This window comes from Cupressus sempervirens, chromosome 2 (assembly GCF_028749045.1).
Source record: "Cupressus sempervirens isolate cs-2001-9-10 chromosome 2, ASM2874904v1, whole genome shotgun sequence".
Taxonomy (NCBI): domain Eukaryota; kingdom Viridiplantae; phylum Streptophyta; class Pinopsida; order Cupressales; family Cupressaceae; genus Cupressus; species Cupressus sempervirens.
In genome coordinates, this window is record NC_143119.1 from 237341984 (window position 1) to 237363032 (window position 21049).

The 21049-nt window shown below is 34.3% G+C and overlaps 1 protein-coding gene across 4 annotated transcripts in view; it reads right to left on the reverse strand.

The window, feature by feature from the left end:
- The window catches only part of LOC149571915 (putative LRR receptor-like serine/threonine-protein kinase At1g53440), a 262162-nt gene that overhangs the window by 101736 nt on the left and 139377 nt on the right, over positions 1-21049 (reverse strand). For all 4 annotated transcript variants that reach the window (XR_016359885.1, XM_089813318.1, XM_089813317.1 and 1 more), the window contains 3 exons: positions 10268-10333; positions 10018-10062; positions 9816-9862 (listed from right to left, as the gene is read on the reverse strand). Coding sequence is in view for 3 of the 4 variants with exons in the window: in XM_089813318.1 (XP_089669444.1) it covers positions 9816-9862; positions 10018-10062; positions 10268-10333 (158 nt within the window). In the remaining variant the exon portion in view is untranslated. The remainder of the gene's footprint in view (positions 1-9815; positions 9863-10017; positions 10063-10267; positions 10334-21049) is intronic.

A 21049-nucleotide genomic window follows, 5' to 3' on the forward strand; every position in this document is an offset into this window, starting at 1 on the left:
CATTAGAGGCAACCTTGAAAGAGAGAGCAAATAGTGGAAATATGTATTCCAAAGAGTACGATCTCCTTAAAATCAAGGCAAACACTAATACATATTAAAGTGAAAAGTGAGAAATATTCTCCAAGGAAACTACAAGGATCATTCATGGAAACAAAACTTCATTACATTCCTCAAGATACAATTGCATCAGATGAAATGATCGCTCATGAGAACTAAGTATCACTAAATAGATACTATCAACCTAAAATGTTGATGGAAGAGTGGAAATTTTACATTGGGGGGAGAATAAGTAGGCAGTGTTTCATTCCCACTTGAACCTTATTTAGAGAGGAGATGTTCTCTAAAGACAATTCTTGAATCTTCATGTGTAGATTAGTAATCTTATATTAGTTTAACTCCTTGTACTCCTCTCTTATTTGTAATTCTATATGTACTCTATGAGCTATTTCCCTTGATCTTTTCCTTTGTATCTAAAGATGATCTTGCAGGAAAAGTAGGATGGTACATTAGGCATATTGTGCAGACTCAATCTTATTAAGTAGCTCCAAAGAAGTTGTGGTCTAGAATTCATTAGTCTTATGATGATAGAAATGGATAAAGTGAAGATCTTGAAGCAAATATCCATGATGATCGAGATTATGAGTATCCTTCTTTATTAAGAGGGAGTCTGACACCTCTTCTAAGGTAACATTGGAGCTCAAAAGATTTATAATCAGAGGGAGTCTAGAAATACATGGGTGTGACTTCATGATTTTAATGGGCCTACCTCTATGTACATCATGAGAGAGTATTGACTTATCACCTAAAAGTTGAAAAGATTAATTTTTGATTCAGAAGGAGTAGACCATATCACTTCAGAGGTAAACTTAATATTATTAATGTTGTTGTTTCTTATGCACTTATTGACTAACATCATATGGTTGATGATTATATGCATACAGTGATAAATCTACTCTTGTAGAAAATGCTCAATGACTTAATTGCATGTGACCTTGTGATACTGGTGCACCTATCACAAGGATGAGTTATATCAGTACAAATGAGCAAAATGCTGATATTTTACCAAGCCTTTTGCAAAGTTGAAATTGTGTACTTTAGAGGTAAACTTGGTATGACATTGTTGTAAATGCATTTATTAAACTATATATTCATGAATATAAAATTCTTTGCTTGCAAGCTTGTTTTGTGAAAAGTGACGACTTTTCTTGTGAAAGGTGATGACCTTTCTTGTGTTCTGATCCTATTATAAAATGACAGTTGTATTTATAGTTGATCTATCTTCAAACAATGGTTGAAGTTGGGTTATCTTTGTTCTTCGGGCTGGATCTTGCCAGACACACTGATAACCTTCATGGTTCTTTGGGCCGGATTTTGCTGAACACCATGAAAATCCATTGTTTTTGAAGTTAGGGTTATCCTTGTTCTTCGGGCTGGATTTTGCCGGACACATTGATAACCTTCATGGTTCTTCGGGCCAGATTTTGTCAGACACCATGTAAATCCATTGTGTTTTGAATCTTGGGTTAAACCTTACCAAACACTATAATGATAACACTTTATTGTGTAAGTTGTTTTAAATTAATTCTAATTTCCATCTTGCTAAAGAGGGAGTGATGAGGAAGTTAGCCTCATAGTGAATTGAATTAAATTTCATATGTTGATATATACATGTGTGTGTTGATGGATTTATATTGATATTCTTAATATGTCATTTTAGGAATATCATTCTAAGATCATATCTTTTCATATACTCAAGAGCATAATGTGTTATATACCAGTCTGCCCTAATTAAGAGGGAATATTAAGGATGTTAACAATTCTGTATATTGAAACTACTAGTGAATATTCTATCAGCTACATTTGAGTGGTACTCATACCTAGTAGTATGAAGATGTTTCAAACCCTTGCTATTAAAGAGGGAGTGTTGAGATAGCCTCGATTGTATCTAAGTCATAGCTATGGTAGAAAACAATTGATATACATATCATTGTTAGAATCAGTTATTGTTGGCATGTTTATACTGATACATTTCATGAAGCGATGTCTACTATATACAGGAAGATCACAACTATGATATGATTAAGACTTCTTGTATTATCGAAGGATAACATCTAGTGTGATAAATATATATTGGTGTCTTTAATATGACATTCTAAGATTATTGTGATAATGTATCCTATGCCAATCCTCTTGAGCTAAGCGGGAGTGTTAAGTTGTAGCTTCTATCGGATTGAACTATCCTAGAGTTAATCCTTTTGTGGTTATTGGGAATCATTAATTAGACATACTCTAATAGATATATATAGATCTATTTACTTGAGAAATTCACATTAGCCTTAAACAGTGGTTGTGAACATCTTTTGATGTAAAGAATATATTTGAGAAATAGTATAAACATTAGCTCAACAATTACATACGACATATACCTTAAAGAAACTATACTAAGTTTGCAGTTATGTTATTCAATATTATCGAATTGTAATGATGTTGGGGCTTAGTATTACCAAGACAAAAGAACTTCCATTCAAAAAGTTATTCAATGTCTAAACGGAAGGTCAACTACGACAACACAGATAGGTGATTGATGCTTGGAAGCATAGACAACAAAATATTCAGTCAAGCATATATGCTAGACATCAAAAGGAACTAATGACCAAATGTAGAATAAGAGACAACCTATATTTCATACATTAAGCAAAGTAAACTGAGGAAAGGATTACACGAAGATCATTACAGTGAATGTAAATACATCTGAGGCATTAAAGAGAAGAATCAATTGGAGGAAGATGTAAGACAATTGGAAAATGAAGAATAATTGATAAGGGGATACACAAAGCAAACTAAGGAAAGAATTACACGAAGATCATTACAATGAATGTAAATACATTTGAGGCATTAAACAGAAGAATCAATTGGAGGAAGATGTAAGACAATTGGAAAATGAAGAATAATTGATAAGGGGATACACAGCTATGAATGTAATAAATATTGTATACAAATTGTGTTAGTTCATGGAGAGAGAAGATATATAGAATCAAATACATAATAGGTTATAGAGCAGATTATGGGAAGGATATATATAGTTATAATATTTGCAAGTTATACTTATCTTGACATTCCTAGGATTCACAAGACATATATATCTGGAGAAAAGATACCAATAACATCGTACATGCCTAGAACAATTTGTCTATATTCTGCTTCTGTAGAGGAGAGGGCATGTGCCTGTTGCTTCTTACTAGTCCAGGTAACTGTTGCAGATCCGATACTGAACACATAACCAGAAGTAGATTTCATGTCATCAACTGAGTCGGCCCAATCAGAATCGGCGAATCCACGGAGCTGAGGAGTAGTACTCCTTGTATAACAAAGACCATAATCTGAAGTACCCTGTACATAGCGTAATACACGTTTTGCTGCAATCCAATGATCAGTCTTGGGGTTTTTCATGAACCGGGAGATGTAGCTGACTGCAAAACTGAGATCAGGTCTAGTAGTAGTAAGATAGATGAGACTACCTACTAGTTGCCTGAAGAGTGTTTCATCTACAGGAGGAGAATCAGATTGTGCGGACAATTTCAGACCAGTCTCCATAGGAGTGGAGGCAGGTTTGCAATCCTGCATTCGAAACCTGTCAAGCAAACTTCTGGCATACTTGGACTGAGACAAAAAAATATTGTTGTCAGTCTGCCAAACCTCAATACCTAAACAATAATGAAGCAATCCAAGATTGGTCATGTCAAAAGTTCTGCATAGATCCTGTTTGATATCTGAAATCAAATGTTCTGAACTCCCAGTAATGATCAGATCATCCACGTAGACAACAAGAAAAAGAATTTCATTACAAGGGTGTTTAATATACAAATTACTATCTGACGGGCTGCGCTGAAATCCCTGAGTAACCAAGTATTGATCAATCTTTATGTACCAAGTCCTAGGAGCCTGTTTAAGACCATAGATGGCCTTCTTGAGTCTACATACTTTTGGTTCTGAACCGGCAACCTTAAAACTTGGGGGCTGTGTCATGTAGACTTCTTCCTGTAATTCACCATTGAGAAAAGCACTCTTCACATCCATCTGATGAACTTTCCAACCATACTGAGCTGCAATGGCAAGAAGAATACGAATAGTACTCATCTTAGTTGTTGGAGCAAATGTCTCCTCATAGTCAATGCCTTCACGTTGGGTGAATCCTCGAGCAACAAGTCTGGCTTTGTATTTGTCCAAGGTACCATCTGCATGGTACTTGACCTTATAGACCCATTTACAGCTAATGGATTTCTTCCCAAGAGGAAGATCTGAAAGAACCCAGGTGTGGTTCTTCTGAAGACTTTGAAGCTCAGCATCCATTGCATGTTCCCATTCTGGAATTCCTTTGGCCTCTGCATATGTCTGGGGCTCAGGGATACTATGGATGTTTGCCATAAGAGCTATATTAACTGTGTTGTGTTGAATGCTCTTATTTCTAGAGGTTCTACCCTCAATGAGTTCATCAGGACGAAGATCACTAATCATTTTAGCCCACCATTTTGGCCGAAGAGTCGAGGAGCCAATATCAAATGCTGTCGGGATAGCTGTATTATCAGGAGGTGGCTGAGGTGGTGTATCAGTAGCATCAGATGACTCATGTAAAATAGAAGAACCCAAGTCAGAGATTGCTGAAGACTGAATCTCAGAATGCAATGGAGAGTCAGAGAGCGGAAATGGTCCAAGTTCCTCATCAAACACAACATCACGACTGAAGATTAAACAATCAGTATTTACATCAATCAACTGATAGGCCTTATGTGTGTAACTATATCCTGTAAACATAAGTTTTTGGCTTTTGGAATCCAACTTAGTGCGTTTGACATCAGGAATCCATACATATGCCAGAGAGCCAAAAACTTTCAAATGGTTGATCTTAGGTTTGCGACCAGACCAGGCTTCCTCAGGGGTTTTATGATTAACGGCAAGAGTGGGTGACCGGTTAAGAAGATAGACCGCTGTGGATACTGCTTCTGCCCAATATTTTCTAGGAACATTTCTATGTTCTAACATAGCCCTAGCCATTTCTGTGATGGTACGGTTACGACGCTCTACAACACCGTTTTGTTGAGGAGTGTGAGGTGTGGTGAGCTGACGTCTAATGCCGTGAGTAGTACAGAAGACAGAGAAAGCAGATGAACAAAATTCCCCCCCATTATCGGTCCTAAGAGTACGGATGGAGGAACCAGACTCTTTTTCTACTAGAGCTTTAAATTGCTGAAATACAGGAAAAACATCTGATTATTGCTTAAGAAAATATACCCACATTTTGCGACTAAAATCATCCACAAAGAGTAAGAAGTACCTGTTCTCGGAAATAGAAGGAGTACTCATAGGACCACATACATCAGTGTGGACCAACTGTAGCACTCTAGATGCCCGCCATGATTCGCCATTCGTAAATGGTGTCCTATGTTGCTTCCCTGCTTGGCAAGCTCCGCAAACGCGATGGTTCTGGGTCTGGATGTTAGGTAGGCCATGGACTAAATTATCCCGAGCAAGTTGTGCTAGATATTGCATGTTCAGATGACCATATCGCTGATGCCAGAGGCTGCAGAGAGCGGATGATTCGGCAATGAAGGCATGCTCAAGAGAATCTCCTGAATCTATAAGTCTATAAATACCATGATCCTCAAGACCGATAGCAAGGATAGTGCGAGAAGCATGATCAATAATTGAACACTTATTTCCACTGAAGACGACATCCAACTGAGGAGAGTGCTTCATAATCTGACTAACAGACAGAAGATTATGTTTCATGCCAGGAACATAACATACATTGAGAAACATGAGTTTTCTTCCTCCAGACTGAATCTGAACATTGCCTTTTCCGACAATATTGTATTCTTCGCCGCCTCCAAAGATGACTGAATCAGAATAGGGAGTGAATTCAACAAACCAATCACGCCTATGAGTGAAATGTCGAGAGGCACCAGAATCGATGTACCAAGCAGAAGATTTCGCATGATTTGTAGGTATGCTGGCCATAAAGGCATGATAGAGAGATTCTTTCTGCTCTGAGTGTTGGACAGCATTGGCTTGCTGTTGAATTGAGTTTGACTTCTGATGTTGTTGATACAGATGGTCATAATATGCAAATGTCTCAAATGGCACAAATTTCGAGGTGAGAAAATGAATGACCCAAAAAAAATGGAGAAGTATACGGACGAGAGCTTGAAAAACCTAAAAATAATACGCTGTCGGAATTCAAATCCGCTAGCTCAAAAATCGAGGCACAAAAATTGAGACACCCACAAAAATCTGATGAAGACCCATTAAAGATCTTGAAAAACCCACACAGAATCTGCAAACAAAAAAATTTGTCTAGACCCACAAAGTAAGGTTTCGGGCAAAACCCTAGTCGTTGGCTTTGAAGGTCGATTTAGCAAAAAAAATGGTGGTTTTACAGTCGACCAGTGCTGGAAGGAGGTCACGGCAGGATGGAGGAGGTCATACGAACACCGAAAATCAGAACACCGACGACTGGAGGTCACACGAATGGGCAAAAAACACGACCATAAACCTGCGAACGTCGGACCTCCAATAAATCGCGAACTTGCAGAAATAAATGGCGGATTGACGTCTTTGCAACCAGAAGATATTTGTCTTGATTGATGTCAGTCGCAAGCATAGACCAAAGATCCGCCGTTTGTAACTGAGACGCAGATCACCAAGGAACAAAAAACGTGATTTTTAAAAAACCAGTGATTTTCAAATTTTCCAGAGCCGCGATTTTACCATAGAAAAACGTGATTTACAGTCATCCAAACCCTAGCTTGAACTAGGTATAACGAAGCAAAATTATTTAGGAAGAAATAATTTCGAAAACCAGGTTCAGATAATTTCAATAAGAAATTATTATTTTCAAAGAAAATTTAACCTCGCTCTGATACCATGTTACAAACGTAAATGGCAGAATACTTGCTTGATTAATCAGAGATCGAAACGATCAATATATACAAAAGGATGATAGAATAGAATAGAAACATTCTATTCTACACTACAACTAAATATTAGAAACATTCTAATATTTACAGTAAACTACAATAGTGAGCATTAAAGATTATTCTAATACAATTAAAACACAAATTGAAGTTACATAAAGGAAAAACCAAGGATAGCTGCATTATTTATATATGATCAAAAAGATGTAAGTGTTAATTTCCCATACTGAGCAAACCGCAACAATCAAAGTACATCAACAAACCATAAGTAAGTCAGAAAACAAGAGTATAACATTACCAATTGAAGTGTAGCGACATCAAAATATCAAACTTAGTAATTATATTCTATGTTATCAACAAGGGACATTACATTCAACAACTGCAGATCAGTCCCATCCCATCTCCTTGTCACTTTTTCCTGTTCAGATCTACAAAGTTTGCACCAACATTCTAAAAATTGAAAAAAACTCAACCCTACACAGATCTGGAAACTTATAAGAATATATGGGAGGAAAGACATTGGCTCCATTCTCTGTGTTTTGCTTCTGCTGTTGATTTCTAACTTGTACTTACTTTTAACTGTGATCTACTTCAGACATCTTCAGACATTGCAAGTTCATCCCTCAACTGATCAACTTTTAAAATAATTATTTGAGTATGCAAGCTTCATTCCAAGACTAACAGCATGCTGAACTGCTGCATTTGCTTACTAGTTCTTCTAATCTCTTTTGTGCTTTAAATAATTGGTGGCGAATATCAGTTTTGTAATAACCCTTGGTTTTTATTTGTGTCCTTTACTGATGTAAACTTTGCATTTTCAGATGTTGCAATTGCTTCCATTGAATAGGATCTTCCTTACTCACTGCCCTGATAGTTTCACTGATTATACACTATATACTCTTCATTGTTGTCCATATTACAAACACCATGCATACCTTGTTGATTCATTGAATGAATAATATTTCTTTTGACAATAAATAACACTCTCATTGCTCAAACAATCCAATGATTGTTTCTAACATATTTATACTTTGTTTATCTGCTGATTGTCATAGACACTTGCATGCATTTCACTCTGATTGCTGATTACTTTATCTCTTACTAGCAAGCTAGGCTCGAACCCTTGTGGGAGCCACATTTACGTCAATTTGCTATTTAGAAACACCTGTTACTGCACATGAAACAAACTAGTTAGAAACAAATCAGGGTTTGGTTTTCTGTAATGTGGATGCATGTGTGGGGTATGATAGTGAGGTAGGCAGGTTATTGCTTAGATACATTAGATCTAACTCCACTTTTTCTTTTTATACTTTCAGGATTTGGCACAGGAACGTGGGGCAGAGACGGCGGAATCATGAGGAGAACAAGCAGCCAAAGCAATTAGCAATGCAGCTAGTCATTTAGGCAATGACTGGCCCCTGTGAACTTTCATACCTTTTTTCCTTTTCACATATGTATTCATTTTACAATTCAAGCTCTTCTTTTATTTTAGCTAGTTTCACAGCCTGTGTGGAGCATTTGAACAATATTTGATAATAATAAGGGATATTACATTTTCAGAAAAAATATTCAGTATGTTCATTCTCATTGTATTCTTTCCTTCATAATATACAATAATTACTTCTGCAAATAATGGTTCAAAATAGTGGATTTTTGCATAACACATGAAATAGGATAGATCAAAATGTACCTCTAACTTGAAATACAAGGCTCTACCTGATTGAGCCGGTAGGTGAAAATTAAGTAACAATTATATCACTTGCAATTGTGATGCATGATATATCATGGTACTCGTGATATTAGCACGGGATTTTCAACTAAGATAGATACTGTACAATGGCTTAATTGCTTCTTAATCCTAAAATCAGGTCATATATATATATATATATATATATGCAAACTGTTTGATCAAATTTCCACAAGTTAGAGAAAATTAAACAAAATAATTTTTCTGGGAACATTAAAACACATAATAGGGAAGATTATCACACTTGGAAAGTTAAAGGAGGAACTCCATTGGGGAATAAGAAACCGCAACAAAGTCACCCACTCTTCTACTCTAATCCATCACAGTACTAATAGGGTATGAAAACCCTTTACCATAGACTAATTTGAAACAACTCTTGCAGTTGACTTAGAAAACCCCAATGCAACCAAATTAGAAGCATTGACTTCCATCTATGTTGCTTCCACAGTAGCATGAGGTAGAACCATTTCCATAGGCAACCCCTTGTTGACCATAATGTTCTTTCAACCAACCTTGGGAAAGAATGAAACTTTTTCAAAACCCCCTAACTGACACACCACCTTGCACCCCTACAAAAGCTTCCTAGTAGCTACAAGTTACCTCCCCTATTACTTTTGGAAAGCCTCCAATAGTAGATCAAGGAGTAGTTCATCGTCCACGTCTCCTAAATCGTGCATCCAAAAGTTTGTATCTAGAATCCCTTCATCTATATAGTTATCATCATTGTCATCATCATCAAAGTCGCCATTGTCAATGGCTAGTGTATATGCCACAAGGGTTTGCACAGACACATCTACAGTAAATGTGTTCACTTTTGCCTTCTCTTTTCCTTGTTTAGTTTTGCCTCCTACTTCATTCATATATAAGAGTTTATTGTTATGATTTCTCTAGTCTCCTAAAGTTATTACAAAAATCAGCCATACTGCACATAATTTTTACAATATTAAATGAGATTTAGAAACTATCTCGTACGTTACAAAGCACTACTTGCAAAACTGGTCTTACAAATTGATTATGTTATTGATGTTATTTTACTACATATGAATCATATGACAAAGAAAAACGTAAACAAGTAACAAAACTATCTGTCAACTGACATTGTGGAGCTCTGCACATGAATCCTCTTTGAAGATAAGCTTGATCTCTGGATGCAATTCATTTTCAACACAAACATGATACATTTCAGTGACTGCTGAAAGAAATTAAATCATAGTTACACAGAAAATAATTCTTATTACCATTTAATCAAAGAAATTCCAACATGTATTATTTAAAAATTCCAAAAGATAAGAGGCAAACCTTCCATTGGAAATATTGCTGTTAAATGAGTTTTGTATCAAATTCCTGTAGATTTTAACAGCTACAGTAGTTAAGCATAAAATATATAGTAGCTAAAATTCAGATAATGTGTAAAGACATACCATAATGATACTGAAGTGAGAGCATATAAGTCTATCAAAAAGATATATAAAAAGGGTATTTTGTTTTCAACTTGAATTAATAAAAGACAACTTATGAAAGCCTCTTCTGAACAATTTGATATGCTTACATTTGTAATGTATTTGTTATCCATGAAGCATTCAAGTCTCCTGAGAAGTAATTGTAAGATAGATCTCTGTAAACAAATGTTCAGCATTAATCTCAATGCTTGAAAGGAAAATAAATCATAAATGTCAATGCTTTCTAAAACTGTCTTATATTCCAGTAATTGATTTCTACTTTAGCAAATTATTATTATTAAAGTTTTAGAAATAGCAATATGGATTTGGGACAATTTAGAAAACAGCACATTTGTCTCAAATTATAAGGGAATATAATCTAGTGTTTAATGTGTTTTAATAGATATTTTTGTTAGTATAGATTGTGTATATTATTGTCATATGTGTAAACAACAAAACAGATCATTATTCTGAATTCTTAATGCTAATGTAGATTAGATCAATTACAGATTAGAATATGGATGTCTTTTAATTTTTCTCATCTCTTGAACAATATCCTTATTGACTAATAATGCTTTGCAGGTTATAATCAGAATGGAAATGCAAATATCTTTCACAATTATTGTAATGATTCTGAAACACCAATACTAAATTCTGATTATTATGTTTGCAGATCTGAATCTATAGATCGAATGCTTATGACTCGCACTTATAGATTTCGGTACTTGTCATGATTTGATCTGCATTGGAATATTTATATATGTTTGACAAGACATATTGGTGTATAGAGATGTCTCCCCCCAATAATTATATCCCTTCATTATCAGTGATTAGCATATGCACTGTTTCAAACAAATAACATATTCTCTCATGCCCAATAGTTTCGGCAGAATTACAAGGTTCAATCAGATTCAAATCTGATTCTTACTCAATGCTATTTTTATCTTTATCGATTTGGTATGAATACTTATAAATGGCAATGGCAATGCGTAATGAAAGCAATCAAAATGCAGATCAAAAAGTTCAGATTATACTTAGAATAATATAAATGATAATCAGATCATTATGGATGATAATTAGTTTTACAAATATGAACAACATAATGATATATGATTAAACATTTTAATATGTATCTATTGTGTATATTGATATATATACATGCATATAATTATATATCATTCTATTGATAATTATCATCCATAGTTATCTGACCAAACCTATCATTTCAACACTCCCTCTTAGCTAGGGAAGATAAAAATCTATCCAAGTATATATCACAATAAGTCAATTTATTGTGAGAAGAGATATCACCTTACTCGAGATATCAAGAGATATGATATACTTAAGAATATCAAGTCACATGAGGTTCTTCATAACTCAAAGATCCATATTATGGTATGTGCACTGACATCAAGTCTCATGATGTCTACCATATGGATGATAAATCATGGCATATCCACAAATACAATATCCACCATGATTATCTTTTAAAGATCATTATGATCTATCAAATGATATCAAGTCTCATGATATCTATCACAATGTCTGAGAGAGATTAACTATCATGACATGTCGTCGGATATCAAGTCACATGATATCCATCATTATAGTGAAACAAATCATTGTAAAGTTGTCACCTTACAATGTCAAATACAAGTGTTCATTATTAGAAATGTCATCATTTTTCAATATTGTCCACAAGGGGCCATAAAGTCATGGGGTCACATAGATGACAACTGTTGAATAACTAATATGTAAATCACTCTTATATTATTTGTGTGTGTGTGTGTGTATAGAATAAAAGAATGATTATATAGATATGTGTCTTAATACAAATTTGAATGATTTACATTGTAGTTATATTGAAGAAGTTAATATGCTTTTATAATAGATGAGATAATATGTATATGTATATGTATACACACACATCCATATACTAACTATTAAAAATCTTATGAAATCAGTCAACCATAAGATCCGCTTATTTGCAAATATGTTTGACCGACATATTATTTTGGGGGGTCTATATTATTACTAAAGGCCAAGAATCCATGGAGACATGACTCCATGTGAAGTCATGTCCACGAGGGATGTGACTTCACAGGAGTCATATCTCCCCGTGGGCATGTCCAAAGATTATGTATATATACTCATCGTAGACCATGAGACAAGATATGGCGAATGCAAACATAATAAGGTCGTATTATCTTCTATGACTAATAACATATATATTGTTCAATACAGTCCGCAATCAGACTTACTAAATTTATTAAATACTATATTGATAAGGAGTATCAATAATAAATGAATAGAAACAAAAATATACTTTTCCATATTTGATCAAAATTTTAACATGGTACCAGAGCAAGTTCCCTCCCTGGCTTGCGAGGTTTTAAAGATATTCTACAGATTATTTGGTTTACCAGAAATGACAAGAGAAATACACAGGAGATTGTGTGGATGATCATCGGGTGAAAGAAAATCCACCCTGACGCATCTTTCTTCCTCGTAGTAGTAACTTCAAGTGCCCAAACAATAGACTTGAATATCTGGGCCTATCAACATTTTGTGGGGATCAAACAAATTACCCCATGTACAATTATAAATAATCTATATTCATTTTCATATACTCCAATAGTATAATATTGGTGTGACCTCAAAAGAGAACATTTGATCTTAAACTATCAGAGATCTCCCTTGAACATGGAAGTTTTTTATAACTTGTTTTGACACATCATTAGTTATGAATTACCAGCACTGAGGATCATATCAGTTTCTTTAAGATCTCAGAGATTATATGTTGGAGTAGTATCAATCTGAGATATATACATATCTGCAAAAAAGATCTAGAATTTGTTAAGTCAAAGCAAAGAAACAAAGACAAAGTCATAGGAAAACATGATAAGTTGGCATAAGGACAAGTCATAAATCATCGCATCTTCTATATATTTATGTCTACAAAGGTATATATCCTATGACAAAAGAAGATAGAAGTCAGAGTACATATTTTGTTTCTGAACTATAGAAAGATTTACGTAAGTCAGCATGAGGATCGACATGGAACTTGACATCATGAGGACACTGTGTTTTGATATTCATGAGAGAAAATCTGTTTTGCTTGATACAGACTTTCAATACATTCCTTGCGCTGTCTTAACCAGTATACGATCGGATTTCTATTTCATGGCCTCTGTATAAGTCTGCATTGAATCCTTGCTGATGCTTATAGCATTTGACAGAAACTTCTTTTATATGTATTGGATCATCAATATCAACATCTAACAGACTTGTGTTTAGATGGACAATAAACTCATCTTTCTATTGCTATCAATAAAGAGGGCAATTAGTTGTGAACAAATACAAATTAGATAAATTGATGATTTAAAAATGCTCAAGTAATAAAACAATTGGTCTTGAAGAGACATGATAATGAGAAAACTCAGCTGACAGTGAGTTACGCATCAGTTATAGTTGTTTTGAAACAACACAAACATTGCAAATATCTTGAATCTAAGGGAGTCAACATGTAAGAGGATCTTGCTTCAGCGATATTTACAAGAGAGATATAATGGCAAAGGTTGTGTATGATCACAATATCTATGGGAGATGTCTATGTGCATGCTCAATGACAATAAGTAGAACACACTCCTTCAAATGATTATTGCAATCCATCTTAGACCCAAAAGGAAAGAACTAACAGTTCAATGGTGGAGTAAATTTGAGATAGAGTATTAATCATGGTATATCGTACCATAATTGCGTTATCTAAACGTGAGCATAATCACTATTCAATATGTTGCAAGGGTCGATATCAAGAAGACCAGATTGGGTGACAACCTCTCACACACATGAAGAAGTAATATTAATATCCTTTATAAAGAATAGTATTTGACCGTGGAAAATTTTCTATGGTCATTGCTTGTTGCATCAAGCAGAGATCAAACACTTTACTATTTTAATACCACCATTCACTGTGGCATCTGCACATACCTCAATAAGTGATAATGATCTGTTTCAGCAGCAAATTACCAATGGAAAATATCAATCACAATCCTCCTTGTATTGTACAGAACACACATATGTCGAACATATATTCTCCCTGTGACAATATGTAATAATTGGGAAGTAATCTATACCACCTGTGAGACTTCTATTTCTAAATACATCAATATCTCATTCATCACATATCTATACCCGTGATATTTCTAGTCTATTATCATCCACAAATTTGGAAGGCTAATTCTTTCATAATACTGGATGCATTATTCACTGTTGAGTGCAAAGAATTTATTTCTGCAAATACTTTCGACTGATTGGGTATTTTAGATTTGAAGTCTTTTGAAGGTTGCTTCAGATATAAAGGCTGATGACTAACAAAGTTAGAGGTTGATATCATTCATACTTGATTGTCTTTCATTGAACTTGATAGTGACTGAAAACTCTATAAAATGGAGGAAGTGAGAATTTTACACTATGGGGGGAATAATAACCGATGTTCCATTCGCATTGTTTGACAAATGCTTCATTTTAGCAACTTGTATAAGGATGTTGATGTGCAGATAAGTATTTATTATCCTTGAGTACTAAATTTATCTACCTCATTGTAGTCTCTTTCTTATTAGCATTTCTTTACACACTATTAAGATTTAGTCGCCTTGATCTTTTCCCTTGTCTCTAGAGATGTTCTTGCGGGAAAAGAAAATGGGTACATTAGGCATGCTACCAAATATTGCGTAGGACTCAATCTTATGACAGTAGCTTCAAAGAAGTTTTGATCTAGGATTCATCAGTCATCTGATGATCATGCTAGATAAAGTGAGGCTCTTGAAGCAAGATATTTTTGATATTGAAATTATGAGTATCCTCCTATATTAACAGGGAGCCTAACATTTCATTAGTGACAAACTTGGACAAAGAGGTATGCTTCTATGACAAAGGTAGTAGATAGAGGATATGCTTCAGTTGACTTTTGAGGATCTTGATCATATTTATTCAGAGGGAGTAGACCATGTTGAGATGGATTCTCCAATGATCAAGAAATTGTAGCAGTCAAAGAACTATGATTCATGAAATTAAGTTCCATATGTGAAGACTATAAGATCTTTATGCGATTGCTTAAATCGTAGATAGATAATTGGAATGCTATTCATTCAGAGTACATTATCACTGGAAATCTGACAACCGATATTTTTCGCAAGCCTTCTGCCAAAGTGAAGTTTGTACTTTATTGAAGACAAGCTTGAAGTAATGGATCAGAGCCTTTAATGAGAGGGAGCCTCAGCACCAGTGATTACCTGAGATGTAATATAATGCATCCTTCTCTGTGAGAGAGAAGTTTCTGTTCCACCCTCTAGAAATGTTCATGGTGGATGTCATGTGAGTTACTACATGACTTTATGGAAACATCATGGAAGGTGGTGATCTTTCATTGATGTTTGTTTGTGGTTACAATAGTAAGGTGACGATCTTACAATAGTCTAACCTTCTATCATGATGGATATTATATGGTTGATATCTAAGTAGATCATGATATATTATATCTTCTAAATCAATCAACTAAGTGATGGATATCATCACATCGATATCTATGAGTTGTATTGTATAGATATATAACATTGTGCATTAACATCCATATACAAACAATGATTATAATGTTCCTATGGTAAGTATCACAGGGTGATATGTGTGCACATACCTTATGAACATTTGAGTACTTGGTGAATATCATAGGACTTGACATTCGGAGGCCATTACTCTGAGTACTTGGTAAATATCATGTGACTTGATATTTGTAGGCCATTACTCCAACATCATGAGATGATACCATTATGATGAATATCTCCTAATTTAAGATATTCATGGATATACCTTCATAACTAATGTTATTAATGCTTTATCTTCCCTAGCTAAGAGGGAGTGTTGATTTGTAGCTTAGTTCATATAACTAATATGTAAATCATTGTTATATATATATACACGCACACACACACACACACATGTTTATATAGAATAAAAAAATGATCATATACATAACTATCTTAATACAAGTGTGAATGATTTAAATTGTATTTATACTAAATAAGTTAATATGCATTTATAATAGATGAGATTATATATATACACACACTAATGATTATGAATCATATTAAATTAAGCCAATTATGAAATATGACTATTTACAAATATGTTTGACTGACATATTATTTCAAGGGGTCTGTGTTATTACTAGAAGTTGAGAATCCATGGAGCCATGTCCACATGAAGTCATGTCCACGAGGATCATGACTTCATAGGAGTCATGTCTCCTTATGGGCATGTCCCAAGGGCCAAGATCCTGTATATATACTTGCTGTAGACCATGAGATAAGACATGACGAACACAAACATAATAAAGTCTTCAATGTGTATTATCTTCTGCGACTAATTACATATATATTGTTAAATACAGTCTGCAATCAGACTTAATGAATTTTATTAAATACTAGCAATCAGACTTACTAAATTTATTAAATACTATATTGATAAGGAGTATCAATAATATATAAATAGAAACAAAAATATACTTTGGCAAATCTGATAAAAAAAATTACAACAGAAGAGTTAACACATAAAACATCTTTTATATATTAGTACAAACAAAGAATATTTGAGACCCAATGTCAAGTTTGACTTGCATTTTCAACAATACCAAGTTTATTCTGAAAGTGTTCAACTTTTATCTTGGAGAGAGGTTTGGTGAGAACATTTGTTGTCTAATCACTTGTACTAATATACTTCAACCAAATCACATTCCTTTCTATCATGTCTCTAACATACTGATAAGGAATCTCAATGTCTTTTGAACTATCATAGAACATTGGATTCGCAGAAAGCTTGGTGCAGCCCTAATTATCATAGCGGATAATAGTAGGATTCAGGGGTGCACCAAATAACCCCACAAGAAGCTTTGTGAGACATACTACTTCTCTTGTTCCCATAGAGGTTGCAATATACTTAGCTTTTGTAGAGCTTTGTGCAACTGAGGATTGTTTCCTGTTGATCCATGAGATCATTGTCAATCCTAAACTGAAGCAACATCCTAATGTGCTTTCTTGATCAGTTACACTTCCAGCCCAATCTAAATCAGAGTATCCATGTAGATCTAGGTCTATATTTTCGTATTTAAGACCATATCCAACTGTACCTCAAAGATATCTCAAAATATGATTTGCAACAAGATGTATCTCCTTTGGTTCACACATTAATTAGCTAAGTACATTCACTGCATAACATATATCCTATCTTGTGTTGACCAAACACATCAGGGATCCAATTATCTATCTATGGACAAGTGGGATCTACAAATTCTGAGTTTGTCATTGCTTCCTTGAATTTGTGCAAATTAGTTTACATGGGTCTAGACATGGGTCTACATTCCAACATTCCAAACCTTTTTAGAATGTCAATAGTATACTTCCCTTGATTAAGACTGATGCCATTTAACTGTTGACAAACTTCTAATCTAAGAAAGTAATGTAAATTGCCCAAGTCCTTCACGTCAAATTTTGAAGCTAAATACTTTTTGCATTAAGAGATTAGGTGATCTTCTCCTACGATTAGTAGGTCATCAACATATAAAATAAGTATTAACATATCACTATTAATTACCTTAAAGTAAAGGTTTGGATCAACATCATTCTTGGAAAACCCTAGTCCCACAAGATAGTGATCTATCCTTTCATAGCAAGCTATGGGGGGATGCAAAGTCCTTATAAAGTTTTCTTTAATCTACATACATGTGATTCAACATTATGTATGACAAAACCTTTAGGTTTCTCTAAATAGACTTCCTCTTCAATTGTGTCATTCAGGAATGTAGTCTTTACATCCATTTGATGTATCTTTCATTCTTTGGATGCTACAATAGCAATTATTGCACTGACTAAAGTGCATCGGGCAACAGGAGAAAAAGTCTCTTCATAATCAATACCTTCTTTCTAAGAGAAACCTTTGGCGACAAACTGAGCTTTGTGTTTCTCAATACTATCATCTGCAGCATGTTTGATCTTGAAGAGCTATTTTGATGAAGTAACAATTTTCCCTTTTGGTCTTGGTACTATATCGCATACATTATTCTTTACAATGGATTGATACTCTTTTGACACAACATCTTTCCATACTTGATGTTTGAGAGCTTCTTCAACACAAGTTGGTTCTAATTTTATGATCTCACCCATCAAGGCAACGTGCGAATTTGTGGGGTCTCTTTCTCCCTTTGAAAGTTCCTTTGGGTGTTGCATATTTTACAGCTTCTTGAATCATCTTCCTAGCCCAAAGTGCTCTCTTTTTGTTATTGTTGGGTTCATCTAATGGAGAAATCTTGTTTTCATTTAGAGTTTCTTTAAGAGACTCCCTCTAAACCTTGGGAACATGATCCTCTTTCATATCTTTAGGAGGATCTTGCTCTTCTATCTCATGAGAGCTCTTGGATTTTCTAACAGTAATGTCTTCCTCAAAGATGACATCTCTGCTGAGTTCAATTAATTTTTTTCAGGTATGTATATCCTATAGGCTCTAGATATTTCACTATAGCACATGAATATAGACATGACACCCAAAGAGTCTTAGATGAATTATATCAGGTTTGATGCCATTGAATGCTTCTTTAGACATTTTATAGTCTAGGAGTGAATGAGAACATCTATTTTGAATGTAGACAGTTGTCCTAGAGGCTTTAGCCCAAAATGAAGTTTCTATGCTTTGATCATACAACATAGCTCTAGAAGCTTCTACACTGGTCCTATTCTTTCTCTCAGCTGCTCCATTTTGTTGTGGATTATAAGGTATAGTAACTCCCTCTTAATCCCAGCATTCACATAGAACTTTTTAAAAATGTTTGTAGTGTATTCCCTCCCATTATCTATTCTTAATGTTTTGATTTTCTTCTCAAAAATATTTTCGGCAAGATCTTTGAATTCCTTGAACCTCTTAAGAATTTCTCTAGACTCTTTATGTTTAAGAAACTATATCCAGGTTTTCCTAGAGAAATCATCTACAAAAATTATATAGTATAAGAATCCTCCCATGGAGGTTATAGACATGGAGTCGACATAAATCAAAATGAACTAGTTCTAAACAATTTTAGTTTTACTAATGCTATTTTGAAAAGTTCCTTTTGTATTCTTTTCTAGAGCACAACCTTTGCATGCTCCTTCATGAGTTTGATTTAGTTTGGGCAACCTAGTCACCATTTTCTGTATTGAAGATAGGGTGCAAAAGTGAAGATGCCCTTAGTCTTCTGTGCCAAATCTCATTTGAGTCAGAAGTTCCATGAATTAGGACTTGATTTGAATTAGTGCAATGTTTGTTAAGAAATCCATGTCTTATTTGTGTAGAATGTTCTTTCTTGATAGTGGAATTCTTTGGCCATGCCAAAACTTTTCAATCTATAAAGGTTATTCTATACCCTTTGTCTTCAAGTGCAGAAACAGATACCAAATATTTTTATCCTCCATACAAATAATACTTGAGTAAGTTGAAGAGATGCCTAATTTCAAGTTTATGGCACAGGTTCCAATCCCCTTTGCTGGGTAGTTAGAATCATTCCCAATAGTTACTTCCTCATTAGAATTTCCCACCAAAGTGTCTAAATGTTCTCAAAATCTTGTAATGACGCATGAGGATCCACTATCAATCACGTAGGTGTTGAGTTTATTTGAAACTTGATAAGACTGAATAGAAGACAAGTTTCTTAATTGGGTCATTTTCTATGCTAGCTTTTCCAACTTTAGTAAAGAAAGCTTTTTGTTTCATTCTATTAAGACACTTTATGGCAGAATGTCCATATTGATCACATCTGAAACATTGTATTTGAGATATGTCCTTCCTCTTTTTGGAAAAGCCTTTTCTATACATATTATTCTTCCTTTTGAAATTCTTCTTCTTTTCTTTCTTATGAGAGTTACAGTTTAATACATGAATATCTTCATTTATGGCATTTTGGTTGTTCCCTCTGGCGATCAGCCTAGATTCTTCTTGTAAGCAATCCATTTAACCTATCAAACTTAGAGAGTATTGACTGTGCACTTATTCCCTGAATAAATGATTATCATGATGTCAAGAGTCCACCTAGAGCCGTCAATGTTAACTCTGTCAATCTAATGACCAATTGTCGAAAGTTGATCTCTTAATTCACTGATCCTCATAAAATATGTTGTGACAGTTTCTCGCTTATTCATCTTCACATAATGGAGTTGTCTTTTCAATGTGAGAGCTCTGCTGGTGTTGTTTATTTCATATGTATTTTCAAGTGATTTGAACATGTGGTATGCAGTATCACATTTTGATAAAATTGGAAATACATGGTCCCTATTTGCATCCACAGATATTTTAATAGCCTTTTCCTTCATCTTGATGCATAGATTTTTCTTAGGATCATTCTCTGGTTCAGATGAGTTTCCTTTCACGAATGAATCTAGTTCATTTTCTTTCAATATTAGCATAACTTTGAAGTTCCAAGATACAAAGTTAGATGCTCCTTCAAGATGATCCTCGGATCTGATTACACTTGTCATTATGAAGAATGGAATGTGATTACTCTTTTAAGAGGAAATCTATATTCTAGGTAATTTGCACCCTTGTATCTAATTGGATCTTCCTTAGCAAGGTTCTGATGCCATGTTAGTGTAGATTAGATCTATTACAGATTAGAATATAGGCGTCTTTTAATTTTTCTTATCTCTTGAACAATACCCTTATTGACTAAAAATTCTTTACAGGTTATAATCAGAATGGAGATGTCATTATCTTTCAGAAGTATTGTAATGATTCTGAAACACTAATACTAAATTCTGATTATTATGTTTGCAGACCTGATTATATAGATCAAATGCTTATAACTTGCACTTATATAT